Genomic DNA, 23976 nt, shown 5'->3' on the forward strand with positions numbered 1-23976 from the left:
AACCATCAGTATAAGGGAGAGAAGACATAAATGGATATATTGCTTTGTAAACTGAAATAATTTAATAGAAGAATCTAATCAGATTAAATCTGTAGGATTCTGCTGATTTGCTGAATACATTCAACAAATACATATACAAAACTTTTGCAGTGATAGCTTGTAAGAAAATTTTTTATCATTTTAAAACATTTCTACGGTAATGAAACTTTGCAACAGTAGCCATGTCACTCATGACAGAATAGACATCACTAATACATTGTTTTATGTATAACTTCATTTCAGAAAGAATGACAAGTTGCTGGTTCTTGTTACAGTAATATCTGAATAACCCCCTTTAGGCATGACTGGCAAAGGTATGAGTTAGCAGTTCCCTTCTCAATATGAATGAAAACTCAATGATGTTTCCACAGTAAGTTCCTCAGTTTTATCAAGACAGCTTCAGTCCTTGAACGTTTTGTTTCAGATTAAGCAACTCTTTTTCTTGCCTTGTTTTCTCCAATTTGAAGGCTAGCTTGTTGGCTTTCTTCTCCATTCTGCGTTCCTGTGCATACAAATAATTACAAATTTACAAAATAGGCATAACATGCAAAAAGAAATCATTCTAATTAACAGTTCTAGATCATGAAAACAGCAGCAATCTGGACAATAATATTATTTATGGCACTAATTATTAGTAGTCAAACTAATATGCATACCACCAGGATTATAATCTTTAATTAGCTCAAGCTTCTGGCAATTGGCAATTTGGCAATTTCTGTTCCTAAATAAAACAACCCGTATATCACTGTGGACAATTAGATTTTCCACATTTCTTTCAGACAATTTTCACTTTGCATGATCTGAAACATCATAACTGTTTTCTTTGATTCCCTAGATAATAAGAAAATTAGAGTTATATATGTAATAGTGGCCACAATAACAGACCCCAAATTTCCATATTGAAATTAGGATGACAAAATTATGACCGTAACTTTCTTTCCAGTAGATTTTTTTTTTCTTTAAAGAAGCAACAATTAGTCCTTTGGGACCAGCAAGTTTTTCCCATTAATTTCCAGACACAAGAACAAGTGAGCTTTAAAAAATGTTCATAAGACAGAATTCAGATAACATAACATGTTTTTGCAGGGTTTTATTTAAAGTAAGGCGTACCTTTCGCTCCTCTCTTATAGCCTGTTTTCTAGCTTTGCGATCCTCTTTGCTCTCATCTTTGGAACGGGGCTGTGTTGATGCTCTTGGCAGGTCACTGCTATTAATCATTTGCATGCGTTCAATCTGCTTAGCAGTAAGACCCTTCTGAGGCAAGATATGTAGAGGAATTCCAGTCTTCTGGGAAATTTTTATTGGTTTGGGCTAAAATAGAGAGTGCATATGTATTAATGGTCCCTAACTTTCTCTCCAAGAAGTGCACATTGCACTGCCTTATCAGTATAAAAACATTAGATTCAGATTTAACAGTAATAAACATATAAGTTTCCTCATACTGTTTTCTTCCCTCAGAAAAATGGTATTAATCCCAAAGTAAGAAATCAAACACACCTGTGAACAGAATATGGCCTCCCAGAACAAGAAAAAAATTTCTCCCTTTTATTTAAATATTACTGAAAAAGAATAACTTAAGTAGGCTTTATAAGCTTTCAAGATAAATGTTTCCTTTCAAAATCTTGAACATCAAGCTGTGTTCTAATACTGGGGAATTTCTGGAAGGCCAAAGAACTAGAATAAATTGTTTCAAACTGTAGAAGGGAAATAGCCTATTTTCAAGAAAAAAAAAAATCTAAGAAGTGGTTGCGAGACATAGATTACACAAAGATATATCACAGATAATAAGAAAGTAAATTCCTTGCTCTCTACATTTCTGCCTAGCTATTACAATGATTTTGAACTTACTCAACTTTCCAAACCCTTCTTCAGTGAAGAAGTAATACCAGAAGCTAACACCCTCCCCAACCCTCTTTTCTGCTCTGTCCTTCTTTTAAAAACAGATATCCATTGAGAAAACAATCACTTTTGTCTCAAGTTTTCCCAGGCCAGGGTGTTATTCAGAATAAGTTTAATGATTTTACCTTTGACGGCTCCTTAATAAGTGTTGGGTGATTATATAAGTTTGAATATGTACCTAGGTCACCAAAAAAAAAAAAAAAAAAAAAAAAGTAGTGAAGAAAGGCTTGCAAATAGAAATAGGTAAATTTATTATGAATTGTACTACTACTTAGTCTTTGGAAATTCCTGCTGTTGTGCACCACAAGAATAAACCATTTTACCTAAAGTACTGTTAGAAAAGTTCTGAGATCACCTATCATTTACTTCAAAATCCTAGGAACAAACAAGCAAACTCCAGAATACTTACTCAAAATGGATTCACAATCCCACTTTTCTTTTTGTTCCTCAATAACTACAGCTACTATTTCTTCCTTTTCCTCCTCACTTTCTTCATTCACAGGAGAGTCTAAATCTTCACAGGGTTCAAGAGCATCCAATTTCACACAACTTTGAAGAAGTCCAGAAAAGAAAAAAGATAAGGTTTATCTTTTCTTGAAAATGTGTAATTACGTTGTCATGGTTTAACCCCAGCCAGCAACTAAGCACCACGCAGCCGTTCACTCACCGCCCCCTCCCCCCAGTGGGATGGGGGAGAAAATTGGGAAAAGAAGCAAAACTCATGGGTTGAGATAAGAACAGTTTAATAGAACAGAAAAGAAGAAACTAATAATGATAATGATAACACTAATAAAATGACAACAGCAACAATGAAAGGATTGGAATGTACAAATGATGCACAGTGCAACTGCTCACCACCCGCCGACTGACACCCAGCTAGTCCCTGAGCGGCAATTCCCCGCCCCCACTCCCCCCAGTTCCTATACTAGATGTGACGTCCCATGGTATGGAATACCCCTTTGGCCAGTTTGGGTCAGGTGCCCTGGTTGTGTCCTGTGCCAACTTCTTGTGCCCCTCCAGCCTTCTCGCTGGCTGGGCATGAGAAGCTGAAAAATCCTTGACTATAGTCTAAGCATTACTTAGCAACAACTGAAAACATCAGTGTTATCAACATTCTTGGCATACTGAACTCAAAACATAGCACCATACCAGCTGCTAAGACGACAGTTAACTCTATCCCAGCTGAAACTAGGACATAAGTAAACCCAGTCTCCCCTCAGTAAAATCCCAAACCAAAGAAAGCTATTCCCAAGGAAACTTTCCTGCATATTTCATTAAGTAAGCAGCCCCAAAATAAACTAAAACATTAGGACAAGAGACATTAAGTCAACAAAAGCAGTATTTCTGCATTTGAAAAGTATGTGGCACACAATATTTGTGACTGGAGGGCAGGAAGAGAAGAGGCTTTACTTTTTAGTCCGTAAGCAAGGCAGCTCTAAAGGGGATTATGTACTCTACTACTGACCAGTCATCTTTCACTACAAGGGACACAGTACTGTATCTTTCAATCAGGAAACACAAGACTAACGTGAGAACATCTAGCCATTTAACTTTGGGATAATATCACCCACTTTAAGACAAAGTGAATATACTGTGGAAATGCAGTCTTACACTGACACGGGGTTGCTTTATAAACACTGGGCTTTGCAGTGCTCCAAACAGTGGGACCCATGCAACAGTCCCCTGCGAGTTTATGGTCATGTAACTAGGTATATACTGGAATCAACTGCATACCAGTGAGACAGAATATACTTGGCTAGAGTCTGTTAAACACAAAAGTAAGGTATAAGGAGAAAGGCAAATTACACTAAAAAGGAAAAGGAAGAATGCCTCTAGAAATTACTTATACTAAATTCAATACAATTATACAAAAGGAGCATAATCTCACATAAACCAACAAAATCCCTCCACTTAACTGTATCAACTCATAAGTTAAGATCGACATTCAGTGACATAAAAAAAAATGATAATACTCATATGTAGCTGCTTTTACTGTGAGATGTAATCTTTGAGTACATGAACTGGAAACAACATACTCAAACTTTCAGTATAAACACAGGATTACATAACTACTTATGTGAAGCAGTCCTTCTGGGAATACATACTTTTTTGCTTTCTCTTTGTAGTAATCATTCAGGACTTCCTGCAACCGAGCATTGTCTGTGTTAATATAGCCTTCTAACTCCACATTATCCAAGGCTCCAATTTCATCTTCATCAAATTGTTCAAAAAACTAAAATAAAGAAGTGGGTATCTGTAATCAGATAGCATTTGTCATGCAACTTCTTGATAGCTTAAAGAAGACCTACACATTTTTTTTCTACTTGCCCCTTTTTCCTCTCCCGTCTCATTTGTTGAACAACTGCCAAACGCATCTGCAGTAGGATTTCCTCCTTACTGTCAGTATTCTTCCAGCACAGGAGTGACAAAGTTATCTTTTAATAATACATAAATCAGCTTCTGGAACATGTTTCTTATTCTGATGCATTATTTCAATCTGCACATTAAAAAGCCTGTCATTGCTCAGGACAAAAGTTACACCATATTTCCACCATTCTGATATCATTCCATTAATGTATACTTGGCACAGTGGGAAGAAAGGGTGAAAGATGAGAGTCTTTACCAGGCACTTGTACATGATTTGCTGTGTTGAACTGAGCCTCAGACAAAAGTGTAACACCAACTACAAATGCTCATTATAGTGACTGGAGTAATTTTGTTTAACTGTATCAGTGTTAGGCCTTTTAATAGCAATTAACACTATGACCTATTTAACACAAGCCTCTTAACACAGACAAATTAAATGCAGAATATGTGCAAAGAATAGCTGTTTGATGTTCTGACTACTGAAGGCAGTAGGAATTTGCACAGGCATACAGGATACCACCTTATGAGATGAATCAAAAGACAAAGAAGCATTTAACACACCCTTATGTTTAACAGTTACATTCTTGAGCTGCCTCACCTTCTCAAATCTGTCATCCAACAGGGTTAACTGCTCATTCCTTCTCATTACTGAAGATGTCATAGAATATTCTGTGAAACGACTCCTGGTTTCTTCTTGCATAAAGAGAAATTCCTTTGTCTGTCCATTAACCCCATCATCTGATAAAGGACCTTCTGAATCATAGTCTTTATCATTACTGTAACTATCCTTTTCATCACTGTCATCCTCCACATCTTCCCATTCATCTTGATCCTCAGCATCTGATCCCCTGAACAGAAGTATAAAACAGTTTTAGAATAATACATGGACCTTTCCACAGCTCTGACCAATGCTGGGTTATCTGAAACAATTTGGCAATAATAGATTTAAATCTTGAGAGGGAAAGATAAAAACTGATTATTTTCAAGCCAGTAAAAGAAAAACAAGTTTAGCAGTAATGGTGTTGCCAAAGCCAGCATAATACTACTTTTGTCTGAAAGCTAAAAAAATTTCTGATAACTGTTGGATCACACATCTGTGCACTGAGAATGAGGTTATGTTTACATTCAGCTATACACGTCAAAGTAGAAAAAGAAAAATACTAGCTGCTGCATTTTTGAACATCAAAACTAGCAAAATTTCTTGTGGTTCATAAAATGATGAGAGTGATACCAACACCTAAATAAATAATATGCAGTGGGGTATTACATGAAGCATTTGTAAAGGTTCTGGAAACACCCGTTAGCCTTCATCAATAGTATTACTGACGTATTTTGAATGTGATAGATGGTAATGTTCAAGAATCCTATTATTCCATACATTGCATCTGTAAACAAATACATATAATCCATGAGCTCCAAGTAACAAATGAAACCCATCTCTTAGATTAACACATCAAAATTTGATTTTGTAACCTACCACCCACAAAACACAAGGTAATACTTTTTTCCTTTAATACACCAAAGTATTCAATTTGAAATCTGAAACCATTCTTGCTTCCTACAACAACATATGAAATAACAAATAGCATCATTCCTATTTACATATGACAAACAGTTCTACAAAACTCTATCTACCCTTTCTGTGGTTCATTTGCTTGTCGAACAAAATCATCTTCCAGGATATTTTCTGGATTGTCAAAGTCAAAATCATCATCAAGAGCTGCAACAATATCAGGGTCAAAATCTAGCCGTGGTCCTAGAAAGTTAAAAAAACAAAAACAAAAACAAAACATGAATAAATTTCTCTAACATTATAAAGCTACTTTCCTAGATAAAAACCAATCCAACTAGACTGTTAATTTGCACTAAGGAAAGATTAAACCTAATAATCACAAAATTCCTCAATAATATTTGTAGATTTGATACAAGCCAAGGCAAGTCACCAGCCTCTTGTCAATTCTCCTCATCCAGAAAAAAAAAAAACATTTCCCAGAGGTCTTAAGCTTCCATAAACGTATTTTAATATATTTTACTTCGATATTTTTTCTTCTATAATATTCTAAGTTGAAGTACTGTATGATCAATTGCCAACTCTAGCTCTCACCCCCTAAAATTCCCTACATTACAAAAAGTCAGAAAGTGTTTCTCTACTGCAATTAACAGAAGTGTCTTTAGCATCCTTCTGCTAGGACAGAGAGAACTACCACAATTACTTTCTGTTATAAAGTATTAAGATAGTTGTAAAGTGAATGTTCAGTGCAAATATAGATACATAACAAAAGTGTACTTCCAGCCTGTAACACTGAAATAATACTAATGAAGGAAAGTAAAAAACACTCAGCATTTGAAAATAACATAAATTCTGAGAGTGAAAATCCAGTTCCAGAAGTGGATTCAAACAGATGGAGCAATAAATCAACAATATTATCTACAGTTTTCCCCTGTTATTAGTTTATATTTGCTACACAACAGTAAGAGCTCACGGATTCTGAGCTCCCCTGCCCCCAGCAAAGCTAAAAAGCTATTATTAGTGAATCACAGAAATAGGTATCAAACTGAAACACAGGTCTCATAGATTATTCTTTATGTCTACTATTGAGCCTGTTCTAAACAAAACCTAATATGACACTGTAATTGAAGCCATAATTACCATCTAGTACCTAGATGGCAGCTCACATTACAAAAAGGCAAGAGATTTAATGATACCTGAAACAGGAGCAGCTTTATTTAACAAGCCTACATCCTCTTCAAACTCTGTGGCAAATACTGAGGAAGGCAACTTAATAGATGGAGCCTTAGAAAAAGAAACAAAAAAAACCATCACAGTATACTTGTCCTCAGTTTCTCATTTCAGCCCACATTAACAAAAATGTGCAGATAACCATGTGACCAAAAGAAACTCTGAGTGCTATTTAAATGTTAAGACAAGTGCTACTTTACTGATGGCAAATTTTCAAAGTTATGCAATAAAACCTAGGTATTGGCAGCATTCATTCTCATGTCAATAATCTCCATGTAGAGAGACAGTATTTTTGCATCTCTGATGCTTTTTAGAGAATGGTTGAACAATGAAATTTCTGACTTTTTTTTTTGTTTTGGAGAACACTAACACACATTTGAAATTACCCCTTTATTGACAGGCTTATTAACAGCGTACTAACGTGCACATCTAAAATAACTTTAAATCTTATGTAGTATCACCAAACTGTACCCGAAAGGTATTTCTGACTAAGAAAATCAGTTTTGACTAAAATTGCAGTATTTGGTTAAACCAAACTCCCTCAATTAGAAGTGACTGACTGTTGCTTGAAATTGCTTACTGTTTTTCCATTCCAACATGATCTAGCATCATGAAATTCCACAAGTTATGCCAGCAACTGAAAAGTTTTATTCCCTCTGGGTTCTGTTACATTCCACTTTAAAAACACAGTGCAGGGGTAACACAACCCAGTATATTCATAACTCCCTGAGCATTCAAAAGTTCTAAAAATCTTAAAAACAAATGCCAACCCAGAAGAACATGACTTGTTCAAACAAATACCTTTGTAAGCCATCTCTGTCAAGAAAAGCTTATCACAGGTACATGAAGTGTTTTAATACTGTGCTAGCAAAATACTATTCATCAACAAATTTTGGCTTGTCAACTTTTGTTTTTACTTGTAGGAAGTAGGAAAGCCTGACTGTGGGTCAAAAAGATCCTATGTGTATATATATAGGTCACAGTCATAAGACTTGTTGAATACGGTTAATGAGGCTACAGGATGCTAAACTCCAAAAAACAGCGTAAGATTATTATTAGCAAAAATACTACTTACTGGAACGCGCTGAATTTCGTCTTCTACATGCCCCTCATTTGTGACAACAATTCTGCTTTGCTGTCCACGCACAGAAGGGACAAGCTCAGAGGGACCAGAGGCTTCTTTTAGATGCTGCAAATAGTCATAGTCATCATCAAAGAAGACTCCATACTTCCGCTGCTCTTCCCTCCTTTGCTCCTCATGCCCCTTGGAATTGTAAAAAGAAATACATTTAGTTACTTAAGTCCATTTAAAACTTATTAGCAGAAAGAAAAAGTAACACATCTATTGAGTATGCCTGAATTCTAAAGTCCTTGTAGTCCTCTCTCCACTCATTACACTAACGAACAGCCAATTAGGATGTCATAACCACCTGATTCAGTGTTCAGATGCTGTCTGAGCAGGACACTAAACAACTTTTTCCATAAGCAGCATAACTAACAAAGCCTGTTTTTTCAGGGTGGGCCAGGCAATTTTTGTTGTTGTTTTTTTAAGATGTTTATACCCCTAATGCCAGTTAGTCACCCTTCAACGCATGAGGCAGTAACTCACAAGTATCAACTTCCCCACAACATCCCTTTCTTCTTAATAAACTGGGCCAAAACCTACTTTTTCTCAGGCTATATTTTTGAATTGTAGGATTGCATACCCACTTTTCTCTCCTGCAGCACTTCTTATCTGAATGAACTTCAATATTAAAAGCAAGTATTTACCTTCTGTGTAGGCAGCAGAACTCGCTGGGGTGCAGAATCATCAGCAGCAAGTGGATCCCTCTGACTTCTGTGCACTAAGTGAAATGTTACCGCTTTCTTCTTCTCTATGAAGGGTTTCTTTTTCTTGTGAGGCTGCAAAAGGACATTTGGTTAATCATTAATAAAAAATGAAATATTAAATGCACTTAAAAAGACACTTTTGCCTGGAGTGTGCTCCTGTATTCCTTTTAAGGCAATGCCTTATAAACATATACTGAGAAACAAAGCAAAAAGAGCCTAGTGGTAGCTTAACTCTTCTCACCACATGTACAACAGCCATTCCATATGTTCTAATAGCACATGCAGCTGTATTCACCCGCAAAATGGCAATACACTGGTGCAATAAATATTTGATTATAGCATATGCACATTAACACATAATCCTAGAAAGCAATTTTTAAGTAACTACTTTCTAAACACTGGTTCAAATCTGAAACAAACTTTGTCCAGTAAACACAGGAAACTGACATAAGGAAATTGATCTAGACACACCTAGCTTCTTCAAAACTGTTCAGACAGCTGTTCCTACACCAGCAATTCAATATCGACCACGAAAACTACTGGCTGCACCATTACACTGACATAGCTCTAACATTCTGGATCAACGAAAATCTTAAGTACTCTTAACTGGGTGAAAGCCTTTTCTACAAGTTCACACACATGACTTGGAGAAGTACTTTTATCAACATTTCTGGCTTTACTTACCTACCAACATGGGTAAATAACATATATGCAACTTCAAAACTACTCTACAGATCTAACCAATCTTTTCTGCCTGGTAACTTCAAGCATACAACATGACACACCATGTCATACCAAAGTTCAGAGCATATCAACTGCCGCCACACGTTCCAAGTTAAAAACCCTAAACCGTGCTTTAAAGTCTTACGCTTGGAGCCACCACAAACAGAAACAAGGCAAGTTTTTGGAAGCGGGCAGCGTGCTGCCCCTACAGAGAAACGCGCGGGTGGCTGACGGTACGAGGGAAGCGCCCGTCACGCAGAGAGGCCGCACGAAGCCGAGCGGGAAAGCGGCCCCCCGCCCCTCAGGCTGGCCTAGGCCCCGCGCCTCGGGACGCCGCCTCAGCCGCTCCCCGCCGGGCGGCCCAGGCCGCAGGGCAGGCAGGCCGCCCCTCACGGCGGCTTCTCCCCCGCGGGTCCGGGGCTGCCGGGGCACACTCCCCCCCGAGCCGAGGAAAAGCTCCCCGACAGCCCCGCAAGCAGAGCGGCGGCGCTTCTCCCCTCCAAACCGCGCTGCGGAGACGGCCCGATTTCAGCCCAAACGCCGGGGGAGAACGGACGGACGGACGCGACGGTTAGCTGTTAGCGACGGGGGCCGCCCGCCCGCCTCCTCACCATGGCGCCCGGGCAGCGCGCGCTGCCCGCCGGCGAGGGGAGCCGCTACGGCCGCCCCCCCGGTACCCCCAGTCCTGCTCGCTCTCACGCTGCCGGGCGTCAGCACCGCCGCGCTGCGGCCTCCATCTTGGGATGGACCGGTGACCAACGGGGGGAAGGCGATAGGCTGCCAGTCCGGACAGGGCTTTTTTTTTTCCCCCAGTAACAAAAACAACGAGGCTTTTGTCGGACTGAAACACTAATTTAATAAAAGAGAGGCTCTGCGAATGCAAACAGGGTAACTCCTCCTACCATCCAGAAGCACGTTTTCCCACTTCTCCCCCCAAACTGATGGAGAATGGTTCCACCCGCCAGCGGGCCTCAATGGCAGAACGCTCTGCAGCAGGCCAAAGGGCACCGCGCGTGCGCAGGGGCCGGCCTGTCGCTCGCGGGACGGGGCGGGCGGCAGGGCGGGGCTCGCTGGCAGAGAGGCGTGGCTTAGGGCTCCCGCCGCCAGGGCGGGCGCGGGGGCGGGGCGTCCGTTAGGGGCGGGGCGGGCGCCTGAGGGGCGGTGGGCGGAGCGGTCCGGAGCGGTCCGCCGTCCCCTCAGCGGCGGGAGCGCGGTGGCCGGGCCGTGGCCCACCCGCGTCCCCCGGGCAGGCCGCGGGCTGGGTGCGGCGTGAGGGGAGGGAGGAAGCGCCTTCAGCCGCCCTGGGAGCCGGGTGGGTACCGGGGGGGCGGGACGGAGCCCAGCCCAGGGGAGCGGCGGGGTGGAGGTGCGAGGTACTGGGAGGAGCAGAGCGTCTCCTGCTGGCCGCCTTGGACGCTCGGAGGCGGTCACTCCCGACAGCAACACGAAAGCCTTCCCCGGGCTCCACAGGAATAGAAAATCCCTAGCGGTCCCAGCGAAGGAGAGGGGAGAAAGCTGCGCTGAGTGCCCAGGTGCTGCGATAAACTGTGATAAAGACCCTGCGTGAGACAGGAGGCACAGCGACTAGCTACGTCTCTGACACACGCCGTTGCAGTCCGGCTCTGCGCAGGCTCATCCAGGCTGAATTTGAAGGCTCGGGTGTAAATAATACGTATTCGAATTAACAGTGTTTTGCCATATACGAGTTCTTATTTCTTGTGAGATGACATCCTAGATGTATGAATTATACCCATGCCATGTAGCGTGCCTGTGCACAAACACACAGATGCACACATACACGCTCCTTGCTAAGAAAAAGAAAAGCATGCTTGGTATTTTAGGAATATGATGTAAACCCATTTTGTTACATTTCAAAAAGAAAGCGTAAAACGTAGAAGGGAGCAGTTTCTTCCACAAGCATGCAGACAATTAAAACAGTAATAACTATGGGAAGGTTTTTGCTGAAAATTAAGAAAGAATTGTCCACGTATTCTATGTGGATACGTACGCAGCTAAATATATACGTGTATGTATACCTTAGAATGTCAGCTTTAGTCATATTTGAGTGGATTTCGGATTTCATTGTTTTTCAGTAGGTGTCACTAAAGCTCCAAAAGAGCCTAGATTTTCACTCTTCTGGCTATTGTTTTCTGAAGTCTTGCATCTTTACCATCAAGTTTCATCACGTCACTTTTGTGAAAGTGCACAAACTGCCTGCTCCATCAGTTGAAATGACTCCTGTACTCAGTGGATTCAAATTATCCCTGCATATATCTGCGCAAAGCCTAGACCTTCCTTTCCTCTTACTTCCTAAAAGTACATGGTAAGTATCTTGTTGCCGTCAGCCATCTGAAGGTTGTAGTACACACCTGGTGGTACAGGAAGGTTGGCAACCCCTTGACTGCATGCGTGCTGTTAATGGGTTTTTCCGGACTGCACCTAACGGGAGCAACTCCCTTCCTATAGTATGTCTATACTGCAAACCCAGTGACAGGTGGAATAGCAGAGCTAGCTTTTCACAAGGTAGCTAAGAGGAGAATCACCCAACTGTTAAAAAACCAGTGCTTAGCATTTATCTGTGGGGTAACAAAGTAATCAGATTACTCCTTACTGCTTTCAGATCCCTGAGGTAGCTCTGGCATCCATAGAAGTGTGAAGTACGTGTAGACTTGGTAACAGGATTACACTTGACAATCCCCTAAACGTGGTGACCCCCTATCTAACAGTGGCAGTACTATCATTCCATATACCCCAAATCTGGTCCAGAAGCATCACGTCAGTCTGGAAGTGGGAAAAATTAGCTTTTGGTCTCAGCCCTGTTGCTAATAATCTGTTTCATATGCGTAAGTTAAATTTACCTGTTCAGTTTTTAACTCTCGGGGTTTTCTGTCTTGCTTTAACTCACATCCCCACCCTGTATTTCCTGTTTAGATTCTAAGCGTTTAGGGGGAAGGACCTATATTATATGTTCATGCTGTGATTAAAACAACAGGCTTCCTTATCACAGAAGACTGATAATGTATGCCAACAGCAATATGTCTGGAGATTAGGTTTAAGATTGAGGGATTAGCAATAATAAGCATCATATTACCTCCTTTGTTGATACCTAAGGGTGAGTCATCTTCTTCCAACTAATTTATGATATATCAAAATTCAAAATTTAGTATCACAAGTATGTGAAATGTGTATGAAAGAGTCTTTCAGGTGGAGACTCCACTTAAGCTTCTAATTTCATCTAAGCCTTACAAGGCACTCCATCCCACTGTACTCTCTGATTGTGTTCTCTGCTGAGACACCCTGCAGTTTAAACTCAGCAAAGAGCATCTACAGAGACTGGGAGCATAAATTAGGTCTCTGAACCACTGAGCTACAACACTAACTTCGTATTTTTAAAATAACTGTCACCTCTTTGAACACACCTCTGCATGAATACACCACCCACAAGACAGCTACCAGATATGTTTGAAGGACTCCCAAAATTCAAAGGAAGGTTTCAGGAACCTTCCTTCATCTCATTGCCATGCAGAGGGACTTCTAATTTGGTCTCTCTGGAGGCTGCTTTCCAACAAGTTAGCGCTCTCTGAAGTTAACTCCGTTACGCACGCCCATGTACTTGCTAGAGATTCAAGAACAAAATTATTTTCTATAAAGATTTTCTGAACAATTTTATTGAGATAATTTTCTTCATTTTATATTTTTTATATATATTAATTCATATGTATCTATAATTCAAAGAGCTAAACAGTTGTCTAAGGCACTTGGAACTGTGCACAGCAGAGTATCCTACAGTACTGTACAACTAGGCAGCACACATTTTTTTGCTTGTTAAAATTGTTAAATAAAACCACCATAAACCAAGCATAATATATGTAGTGTATAAAAAAAGATAATACATAGTCTATTTTTCAGATGACAACATTGGAATATATTTGTATGTGTGTGTACATGTATATATAGGTACATACGTATAAAACTCCAAGAAGCAGCTATCATTAATTTGTAACAATTCCAGTTATTTACATTCACAGATATCAATACACCTCTGTAAAATGCAGTATCAGATCAGCCACTTCTTCCTAGTTACCATATTCAATCACACTAAGTCAGGCTGCCAAAATACAAGTCAATGCATTCAGTTTATAATTGTTATGTAAAATGCACACTGCAGAAGCTGAAAAGTTATTGGTATTGATTCTCCACAGCCTCACATATTTCAGAAGTCATTAAACACATGGAAAGTGTATTTTAAAATGCTAGCAATTCTAAGCTGATAATGTTTCAGATGCTTTTTTTATAGTTATCAATAACTATCCAGCATGACAGGCAGTGGGGAACCAAGTCTTGAATTTTGTCTTATTTAACTTGTAAACAGGAACATTTAGTGAAATTCAAGTAAGTTACCTTAGGCATAATTTGTTTCTATTTTTAATTGAATTAATAGAAACAATGAAGTCTAAGAACTGGCCCAGTGCCTATTAATAGGTGACACTCTCCATTACATGCTGCAAAATTTTAATTCCAATGAATTAACATGAAAACTTAATTTCAGGTGATTGTGGCCTGCTTGCAGTATATTCAGCACATAAGAACCTCCTGGATTTACTGGGACCTGATAAGACCCTACTGGAGCTTAACCACCTGCACTGGCGTGGATGGGTTATCAAGCCCTCCTTACTGGAGTCATCTCTCAGAGGTGTTTTGCAGACTTGACTGGAAGAAGTATGTGCACAAGGATTCCTACTACTGAGTAGTACCTTTCTCCACCGTGTTGCAGCTCTCCTGGAGAAATACAGGTTCTTGAATGCCCAGTGTTTAAGGTACAGTTGGGTCTACAAAGCATGGCATACTAATATTGCCATGATTTACTGTTTGAGCAATTGTTCCATAAAAAGCTGGGATGGGATGGAAACGTCTTAGCTCCTGAGAGTACAGCAATGTGATCTGCAGTGTTCCTGCACCTCTCCTAGATTTGCAGTTTGGTTGTAAATGGAATTCTATTTCTCTGTTAGGGGAAAAAAAAATAAAAATCTTAAGACCTATTTAAATGGTTGCAGGCAATTAGCATGTGCCATCTCTATACATTTCCCACCCCTACTCACGCAGTTAGATGCCCATTCAAAAAAGCCATTGGTATCTTTTTGTTTCAAATCACACCAGCTAAAATAATTGCCCAAAACACAGTATTTCTTTAATTCCAAAATTTATACAAGTTTACAAATCAATATACCACCACACAAAGTAGTGAAATGAAGAGAAGATATGTTCAGCAACATTTTACTATATTATAACAATGTTCAAATGTGGTTAATTTTGACATAGTATTGCAAGACTTTTTAAATATAAAGAATTAAAGTTTGAACAAGGAGATACAGAGAATACCATTACTTTCTTTGTTCCTATCCAATGCAGTATTTATCTTTTAGAAAATAATGAAATATTGGTGAAATGCTGTATCTAGTTCATATGATCTCTAGTTCCATTAAAATCCTGAAACAAGATGGTAACACTGACAAAGTGAAACAAGACCTTATTAATCATTAAAATTAATAAATAGAAACCTGTCAAAACATTACAGTGAAATATGTTACTTTTACTCCATTTGTCCCTTTCTCTATATAGATAACACTTCCATAAGGTTTGGTTTTGGTTTTTTTTGTTTTTGTGGGGTTTTTTTCCCCCAGATGTCTGTTAAATAGAAGCTTTAAGCTATTCCAGGGAATTGACTTTGCTTTTAATTTGATCCTCAAAATATTTTAATATCAACCTAAAAAAAATTTTCAGAATTGCTTTTTTTTGTTCATCAAAAGCTAGGTCCCAGGAGTGAGCATTGCACTGAGCTTTGTACAATAAGAATAAAGATAGCAACAATAATGGAGCTAAATGTGGGAGCTCCTAAAGGCAGGAAGCAAGTTTATTCTGTTTTTCACCCTGAGTATGTCTTTATTTTAGTTTACAGCAGCATCACAGGTCTTAACTCCTTGAGATATGAATAAATACAGATGATGTGAAAGCGTTAAAAGATGCAGTTCTGGTATACCTGACAATTTAATGCAAATGTAGGCTTTTAGCTTTGTTTATCATTAAAGCATTAACGGACATTAAGACACGGGCTCATATTGTAGCCTCTCCTTAGGATGCCGGCAGTGCTCAGCCAGACCTGTCCTACTGGTGCAGTCTGCCAGGTACCCAGGTGGGAGCCTGGCTCTCCCTACCCTGGCTCCAACCCACTGCCAGCTGCAGCCAAAGAGGGGGTTTTGCTTGATTCCCAGGCTGCCAGACTAGATAGACGTTTTCAGTCTGTGCTGGCTGGATCTTCCTCCCATTTTATGATGATACAAAACTGTGGCTCAGACTGTATTTATACTCAGGTTAAGTGACAGCTAGTTTGAAACAAATTCTCTGGTGTAGCTGTAGTATTACTCGTCACAGATCTGGGTTGAAGCATCTCTGCTGGAAACAAAGCACTAACCTCACCTGGAAGGAGAGTCTAATTTCTGTAATATCAGGGATACTTTAATCCCTTTGTTTCACAGCTTTCATTTAGTTTTCAAGTAAAAAAAAAAAGTGGTCATGCAATACTGTTTTTACATGTCAACACTGACGTTGTGGTGCTTCTCTAAGAGCAGCTCAGTGTGGCCAAAGGAGAATGTGGGGCCACCCTGTCCCACACCACATCAGAGGTTGGTAAAGCTCACCACAGCCAGGGACATGCACAACTGTAGGTAAATCCTAAACCCAACAAATAAATACAATCTTATAGACCTACAAATGTCTGTGAATACTTTCAGTGATTTTTGAAGAGACACTGCTGCTGGTCCTACTTTGTTTCAAATTGCCAGTCAAAATGGTATTTAGCTTAAATAATTTTTTTTTTTTATTTGTTGAGTCAACACATATATCACAATTCAAGGAAATTCAGATATTTTTCACTTGAAACAACTAATTTCAGTTATAAGGACTAATAAATAATACCTGAAAGAAGAGAGAGACAAGAGACATTCTAGAACCATTTCAATTTGTTATGTGAAGATATTAGGATTTGATTAAGCATCCATTCTTCTGCACCCACAGCAACATGCTGTGATGTGTAATCCTACTGATGAACGTGATATATGAGGTCATTTCAGAAACCACTACTTCAAGCTACTCATTTTCTCTTTGTGTGCATGTAGACATCCGAGTTCGTATCTGACTCTGGGGAACACAAGTATGTGTGTAAGATTTGTTGTATGTTGTGGATGACATTTAAATCATTTGTCCAACTTGATAAAAATTAACACATTGATCCCTTTTAGACAGTTGGACTGTACTATGCATTGCACGGAAAGTGTTATTTTTTTCTTTGCCTTTTTTACATATTTTTATTTTTTTCCTCAAGGTTTACTCACTTAAGAGTTTCTCAGGACTTACCCTGATTTTTCCCTTCCAACAGGTGTGCACCACCATAGGTGGTTAGGTACGTGACATATTATTTCCAAAGGGCTGTTGTAGCAACTTGAAGACATTTGAAATCATCAATACAGAGGACTAGGAGATACAGCAGAAACTGACTTCAGGCAGCTCAATAAGGTAAAGCAAATTTGCTTCACTGCACATAGTGACGTATCAAAATCTTGTTATTTTTTATTGCATGGATAACACTTTACAGCTGTCATTTCTCTGCCATTTGCTATTTAGAATATAAAAATAGCATATACAATTCTAAGTCTGTATGTGGGTACAATACACAATGGATAGTTTATAGTTCTAATTCTGCAAGTATACTACATTTTTACATAAGTTCCAATAAAGGCAACTCTTTGTCCAGTTACATAAATTTACTTAAGTAGTTTGCTGAATTGTGGGCCAAAGAATGCATCTAATTATTTATCATTAAAATAATAAGAATTTATGTAAGGAATTAAAGATTAGCTCAGCATCTCTGTCCAGGCTAGTATCCTGCATCAAGCAATGGTGTGTAGTGAATACTTAAAAAAAACCCCAAACCCAGAAGGAGGATAGGGAAAGCCTAAGTGATACCTTACCTACGTATCCTCATGTCTTATGGCAAAATGCAGCTTGAGGAAGTCTGAGCCAGAAGTTGTATCCTCATCTTTGCATTTTAACTCTTAAAGTGAGAAGGTGGCACATGTCTTTCCGTCCATGCTCCAGGCCTAGTATAGAGGAATGCCTTCTTGCAAAGCCAATTAATTCACTTCATCCTAAGAGTTTAACAAAGTTTTAGTTTGTGTAACCCATATGTACCCTGGCATGTCAGTGGAGCTACTCTCTTATATAAAGTTCATATAGTCTGACCTTACCTTTGTCCAAGTTATTCTGCCTGTGCAGCAGCTATCCTTCTGACTTTAGTATCTTGGCTGCTTTCAAATATTTCAAAGTGATTAAGGCAACACTGAGATCTATTTAATTGCTCCACTTGTGTCCTTTGAAGTGAAATACTGTGTTTTATATTTCAAAGTCAACATAGTAGGCCTTTATAGAATTTCGGACACACATTTCTAAATTTGGCAACAACAGCAAAAATTGCAATCAGGAGAACTATTTATTAAGTGCTAGTGTAAGTTTTAAGTTTACTCTTCAAATTCTAAAAATAAAAATTAGGATTCTACCAGAACTGCTGACAAACCTTAACTCTAATGGCCTGATCATTCTTGTATGATTTAGTGCTAAAGAATACATTTTCACTGCTTCCTTGATGTCCAAGTGGTCTTTCTATATTTATAAAACAATGGGCCTCACAGAAGCTAAACTGTTTTCTGCAAATGGAATCCTAATGGCTCTTATTGATTCCATTAAAAAAGGAAGGTGCTGCTTCCTTTTCTTCGCTACAAGCATGTAGATGGTTATTTTATTTGGTTATTGATATTTTGGGGTCTGTACATCATTAGATTTTTACTAAAATGTGATTCTAACAGTCATATAAATCTATCATTTTTAAAAAAGTTTGTTAATCTCTTTAAAAATAATAGAGTGCCAGCTGTTGGAAAGCACTCTGCTGTTACTAGAAGTGCTCCTACTAAAATAATCCACCCCATTTATGCAAACCTGGTCTTGTTGTAAATATCACTAAAGAGGGAGATCAAATTTTAGCCACCAAATTGCCTTCCTGCCTTTAGGTTGACATCTAAAACAACAACCTTCAATTTTATAAACTAAAAACATTCCACAAGAATCTATTGCAGGTTCTGAGGTAAAAATCACATCTACACAGACCTTTTATTGCCTGAAAAAGAAATACTTACACTTCATAATTAAAAACTAAACAGGGCACATAAAAGACAAAAATAAATTGTAATATGTACACACATTAGAAAGGATAAATAGCAAATATATTGTAATACTGCATTAAATGTATGCATATGTGAATTCCAGCCCCCCCCCCCCCAATTGTTGTGTACATTAATTCAAAGGATAAATAAGTGCTAATATAAGACAGATAATTTCTTAGTGTAAACAACGCCACAGGCTTTTTAATGGGCTTTTGGGCCAGCCTAGAAAAACCATGTATTGCCTTTCACACTCCATACCACTTGATTGTAATAGTATTGTATTCACATGTACAATTTCAAGATAGTATAAAAAATTATGAGTCTAAGAAGCATTCTTCACACTCAACAAAAACAGGCTGCAGACACTCTAAGGATTTTCCGTTCACTTTTACAGGACCACTGGCTGAAGACATACTGATTCATCTGTGAGTTCTTCCCCAAAGCAGTGCAAAAGTCCTTAAACGTAAAAAGTCACACTAGGAATCACTGCTCAAGCCTACTAGTAAAAACTTTTGTGCCTAATTCCAATTCTGATTTTGGATTCACACTAGCATGATGTTGAAGTTGTCACCACTGCCTGCCATAGGTGAGAAAGATAATGATCCCTCTGGTTTGAATGGCAAGTGACAGACAGCAAGAAGTGTTTCTAAACATGAAGCATTTCATGGCATTCATAGTGTCATGTTATTTGTCCTTCAAATCCTGTTTATGTATTTCTGAGGATCCAGAGTATGTCAACATTAAAAACCAAAAAATATATGACTTGTTCTCTATGAATGTTCAATGTATTTTCCTGAAGCATGCTCATCGGGATTTTAAAAAAGAGCTGAGTTATACTAGGACTAATTTCTGGCAACTGTATTTACTGGCACCAGAGAAAATTACAGTTCTTCACTAAAGTACTGATGACATGAGGACTTGTGTCTTGCTGTCTTTCTAAGACAGGCTGTGGCCACTAAAAAAAAACCAAACATGCACAGTTGCTCACACTCTCAGTTTTTTTAGAAAAATAATTCCTCCCACTGGCCAAGTGCATTGTTACGCAGTCCCATCCATTCCACTTTTCCCTGTGGACTGACAAGCGAAGTCTCTTCCCCCATGCTCTCAGCCCTTTTCACACAGCCCCCTCTCAGTTACCCTCAGCCACAACCCTATGAAGTCTGATGAGTTCCTGGTAACAGGCTCTCAAGCGATTGTCTTCAGCTCTTCCTGACTTGTGGAGCTCCGATGAAGAAGTCCACTGACTCTGTGCGGGCAAGCCACAGAACTGTCCATGGTCTGTCTTAACAATGACAAACACTTCATGTGGCTTCTCCTCCTAGACAAATCATTTGTCCATTGATAAAAATGAAGGCCACGTCCTTCATTAGCCTCATGGTAAGCTGTAGCACACACTCATACTCAGTCCAGTTCCAGTGCAATCTCAGGTCTTCAGGACGCAATGATTTCCCCAAGAAAACTGTTACATGAAATATGGGATGTGGTCCAACAGTTACGGACGATGAAACCTGAAATGATAAATCATTAAAAAACTTAGAATTGTATTATTTCAACTGACAATGACACTGATCCTCAGCCTGCTCTCACAGCTGTTTACTTTTGTTGCCTGAACAGAATTATTCCCGGTTTGCCCAATCTGTGTGGGATTAGTCATCCCTACTATTCCCTGCTGTCCGTCTCTCTCTACCAGAAAACCAAACAGGGCTATGGTGTGGCTCAGGCACTGGTGTACGTCTGCCTGGCCATATCATTAACCTGTTACTGTGGCCCCTGGCACAGGTTTGCTTGGGTCAACCAGCGCTCCTCCAGATACTGCCTGGGCATGGCTGGGATTAGCACAGGCCAATAGGCAGACTGGGTATGGGGGGACGTCACCTTTTTGGGGCGAGGGGAAGAGGTTAACTGTATGAATTCAAGCTGTGACAAGCCTGCTGGCCTCAGGGCTGGAGAATCGTCTTCAGTCTGTTTTGTTTGCCAATATAGATTTAGCCACAATTGCATCTGCTATTTAGAGACACTGTCAGAAAATCAGAAAAGCTTTGCTAAGCCATAAAACATTTTTTTTTTAATCCTTGTGCAAAATGAGGCTAACAAAAATTTTGCATTTTTTTAAGTAGCAACAGATTTTATAGCACTGCAGATGCTTTCTTCCTGTTAACAGCAGCCAGCTGTGGCACATGAAGGCCCAAATACACCTCACTGTTTTTTAGACTTCTAGGTAGGGCATGTACCTCACTCCAGATTGCCTGTGTGACGGATAGAGAGGTGGGCTGCTCCAAAGGGTGTTGCCAACCTTTTCTAGAATAAGTTAGGAGCCTACAGTAATTGAAATTCTAACTCATTTTAAATGTAATGAATCCAAGCAAAAGGGTAAGAAGGGCACCAATATCAGGTGCTCAACATCACCAGACTTCTAAATCTCTGTTGAAATGGCTTTAAAAATATATCTATCCATGAAGTAGTAAAAGATGTAGCAACTTTAAGAAAGCATAGGTAATGATGCACCTAACACAGTAGATTACATAAGTTTTTGTTTGACACATTTTCTCTTAACAGTTCCAGAGAAGAGAAAATAAACCACAATTTATCCCTGTAATGTGGTACAGTACAATACAGTGATGCATTTCTCAAATAAAGGAAGTGTACACAAAAGCTGAGGTTCACAAGTATGTAGCTCATCTGCTAGGTGAGGATACAGTCCATTGCAAAAAAGACAGAGGTTTTTTGTATTTGTGTAGAACAGCAATATATTGGATTATATATAGCATTTCCATTAGAAGCACTTTATAAACATCTACTAATATCCTCTTCCCAAACTTTTATTTACTTCTCTTTTTTTTAGAAACTCTGTTATGAAATAACAGAAGGAATCAGTCTAACTTACTAGGAGTAGAAAAACAGTTCAACTGACAGTCATTACATTAAATGATGAACAATGAAATCCAGTGTTTTTTCTTTCCCAAGTTTAATATCAAATTTTAACAATTCACAGATACTGTAAATACTGATTATAATATTAAAGCATCTTATATTGAATACATAATAATATAAGAAACTAAATGCTATAAGCTGTTTTTGTTTAATAAGCTGCTTCCCTGTTGTCTCATTCTATCACAGAACTTCATGAATAAGCCTTTGTTAACCAGCTGCCAATGCACTTGCCTTTTGGTTTGTATTATCTCAGCGATCTCTTTGAAAAAAATTAAAAGATGAGTAATTCATTCTCTGGCTAGAGACTTGTCTACGGTTTTCTTAAAACAAATCACTTTTGTTGTATCAATCCAAATGTAGTGGTGAGCTACATAATTTTTAATGAGACGTCCCAGAGGAAACAGAATCTCTTTTTATTTTCAGAATTGCAATTGACTTAAAACATCTGCATCTAATTCTGCTCTTAATTAGCTTTTTCTAGTGTTACTCTGCTGACTTCTGTGCAGTGGCTCCACAACATGACCAGTAAAAAAATAAGAGGGTGGAGAGGGAACAGAGAGAGCCCGATTTCCCTCAGGCTGAAATTCTTCCAGGACCCTACAGAATCACTGCCTATAATTATCACAGTTTGGCTGTGCCTATTTTTTACTCCATTTTCCAAGGACCTCCTCCTCAAAAAAAAAAAAAAAAAAAGAAAAAATAACTTTTTAACTGGTTTGTCACTCCACTGGATCCCTGAGATTTTTGGTTCAGCTTTCAAGAATCCAACTGTAATCAGTCTCAACTGTTTTCAATTATCATGAAAAAACAGCCGATTCTTTTTGTGTGACCCATGTCTACCTGCACTTATGCTTCTATATTGCAATGCAAATCAAAAAACATTAACTATGTAAGCAGGGTGTTGCACTCCATCTCTCTCAGCACACAACCAGGTTTCTACTCCTGCTCCTTTTTCTTTCCTCCCTTGGGATGCCTGTTTTTTTAAAGTAGTATTTTTATATGTATTCTGAAGAAGATATACTACCTACTAGCTGAAGAGAAAATGACATCAGAAGTCAAATGAAAAATCTACATATCTGTGCTTGAAAAGGACATTCTCTAATGGTCAGAATGTGACACTAGATTAAAACCCTGCCTTCTGGGTCATCTCCTGGATTAAATCTGCTGTCTGTGAAACTGGTTTGATTTTTTGAAAATTAATTTATTCATGTTATATGTACACTGAAGTGAGTTTACAGTATTATAAAAAAAATCCATGTTTTGGTGAGAAAAACCCCACTGAAGTTATGAAATAAAGCAATGAACTAGGAGATGCCAGAAATCACCAAAGACCCATCTCCCTTTGTGAATTTTCCTTGTGACACTCTCTTTAATTAGAGGATTCACACTCACTTGCTTGGGTCCTGAGTTTGATTGAAACAGTAGCAGGAAAAGGAAGGGATCCAGTCTTGGGCAATTGTTTTTATTTGACTTAACTCTGTGTGGAAGTGAAGAAAATAATACTATGTATGCAATGTCGGCTGATCCTAACAGCATGTTTTGCTTGCTGGTGGCAATTTTCAGCCTTTGTAACCTTGAAGAAATACAAACAGATGTTTATGGGGATGGCAGAAAGCGCCTCCCTCCCCCTAGGAATAACTGCCAAATCTGAAGTCCTGCTAAAAACTGTGGACACTTCAGAGCTCTTTAGATAATAATGCTTCAGGCAGTATCTTGGTGTTATCCAAAGCAGAGAACAAAACAAATCCAGATTAACACATTAGAAGTAGCAAGCAGAGAATACTAGAATCTGTCTTGTTCCCCAGAAACTGCTGCCAGGAGCCTGGGTGACCCTTAGGAAGCTCCCCGAAACAGTGGTGAGCTTTTCTGAAGCTCAGCACACCATCTAGTTTTCACTTACCAAACGCATCTACAAAAACGTATACCTTTCACGAGCAAGGGAGTACTGCCTGAGAAGGATGTCCCGTTTTTTGTGCTTGAGGACTGTTAACTTCATCTGTGAGAAATGCTGAGTCCTTTCAAAGGATTATTTTTTAAATTTCCCAAACAATCTTTTTCCATATAGCAACTGATCCACTGCAGTCACCTTCACTGCTGTGTCAACTGCCCAACTTCATGGATGGCAGCAGCAACACTGGGAATCCCAACAGAATCAGTGGTGGCATTCAGGTGGGATTC

General features: G+C 39.1%; 2 protein-coding genes and 1 long non-coding RNA gene across 6 annotated transcripts in view; 1 reads left to right on the plus strand and 2 right to left on the minus strand.

Moving 5' to 3' along the window:
* Window positions 1-39: 39 nt before the first annotated feature.
* Window positions 40-10368, minus strand: LTV1 (LTV1 ribosome biogenesis factor). The gene is made up of 11 exons (XM_069787140.1): window positions 10210-10368; window positions 8816-8947; window positions 8121-8309; window positions 7012-7099; window positions 5941-6061; window positions 4904-5153; window positions 4044-4171; window positions 2348-2487; window positions 2064-2116; window positions 1150-1350; window positions 40-541 (listed from the first exon to the last, which is right to left on the minus strand). The coding sequence occupies exons 1-11, from the start codon at window positions 10210-10212 to the stop codon at window positions 428-430; spliced, it is 1419 nt and encodes a 472-aa protein (XP_069643241.1). The 5' UTR covers window positions 10213-10368; the 3' UTR covers window positions 40-427.
* Window positions 10369-10775: 407 nt separating this feature from the next.
* Window positions 10776-23967, plus strand: LOC138686082 (uncharacterized). 2 transcript variants are annotated; one of them, XR_011325404.1, is made up of 5 exons: window positions 10776-10910; window positions 11695-11921; window positions 14148-14415; window positions 17031-17167; window positions 23864-23967. It is a non-coding gene; the product is annotated as an uncharacterized lncRNA (long non-coding RNA). The 2 variants fall into 2 exon arrangements; XR_011325403.1 differs by having other exon boundaries at window positions 10783-10910; window positions 11692-11921.
* PHACTR2 (phosphatase and actin regulator 2) overlaps window positions 14713-23976 on the minus strand; it is a 143078-nt gene continuing 133814 nt past the window's right edge. For all 3 annotated transcript variants that reach the window (XM_069787141.1, XM_069787143.1, XM_069787142.1), the window contains one exon: window positions 14713-20375. In XM_069787141.1, coding sequence (XP_069643242.1) covers window positions 20360-20375 — 16 coding nt within the window. In that variant the 3' untranslated portion in view covers window positions 14713-20359. The remainder of the gene's footprint in view (window positions 20376-23976) is intronic.

The sequence above is a fragment of the Haliaeetus albicilla genome, chromosome 7 (genome assembly GCF_947461875.1).
Source record: "Haliaeetus albicilla chromosome 7, bHalAlb1.1, whole genome shotgun sequence".
Taxonomy (NCBI): domain Eukaryota; kingdom Metazoa; phylum Chordata; class Aves; order Accipitriformes; family Accipitridae; genus Haliaeetus; species Haliaeetus albicilla.

Coding starts and splice junctions, on each gene's coding strand:
- LTV1 (XM_069787140.1), bottom strand. Junction 2,488..4,043: donor TACAAAGAGAAAGCAAAAAA/GTATGTATTCCC, acceptor ACTTCTTCAAAG/TTGTGTGAAATTGGATGCTC. Junction 2,117..2,347: donor GGATTGTGAATCCATTTTGA/GTAAGTATTCTG, acceptor TTGGTGACCTAG/GTACATATTCAAACTTATAT.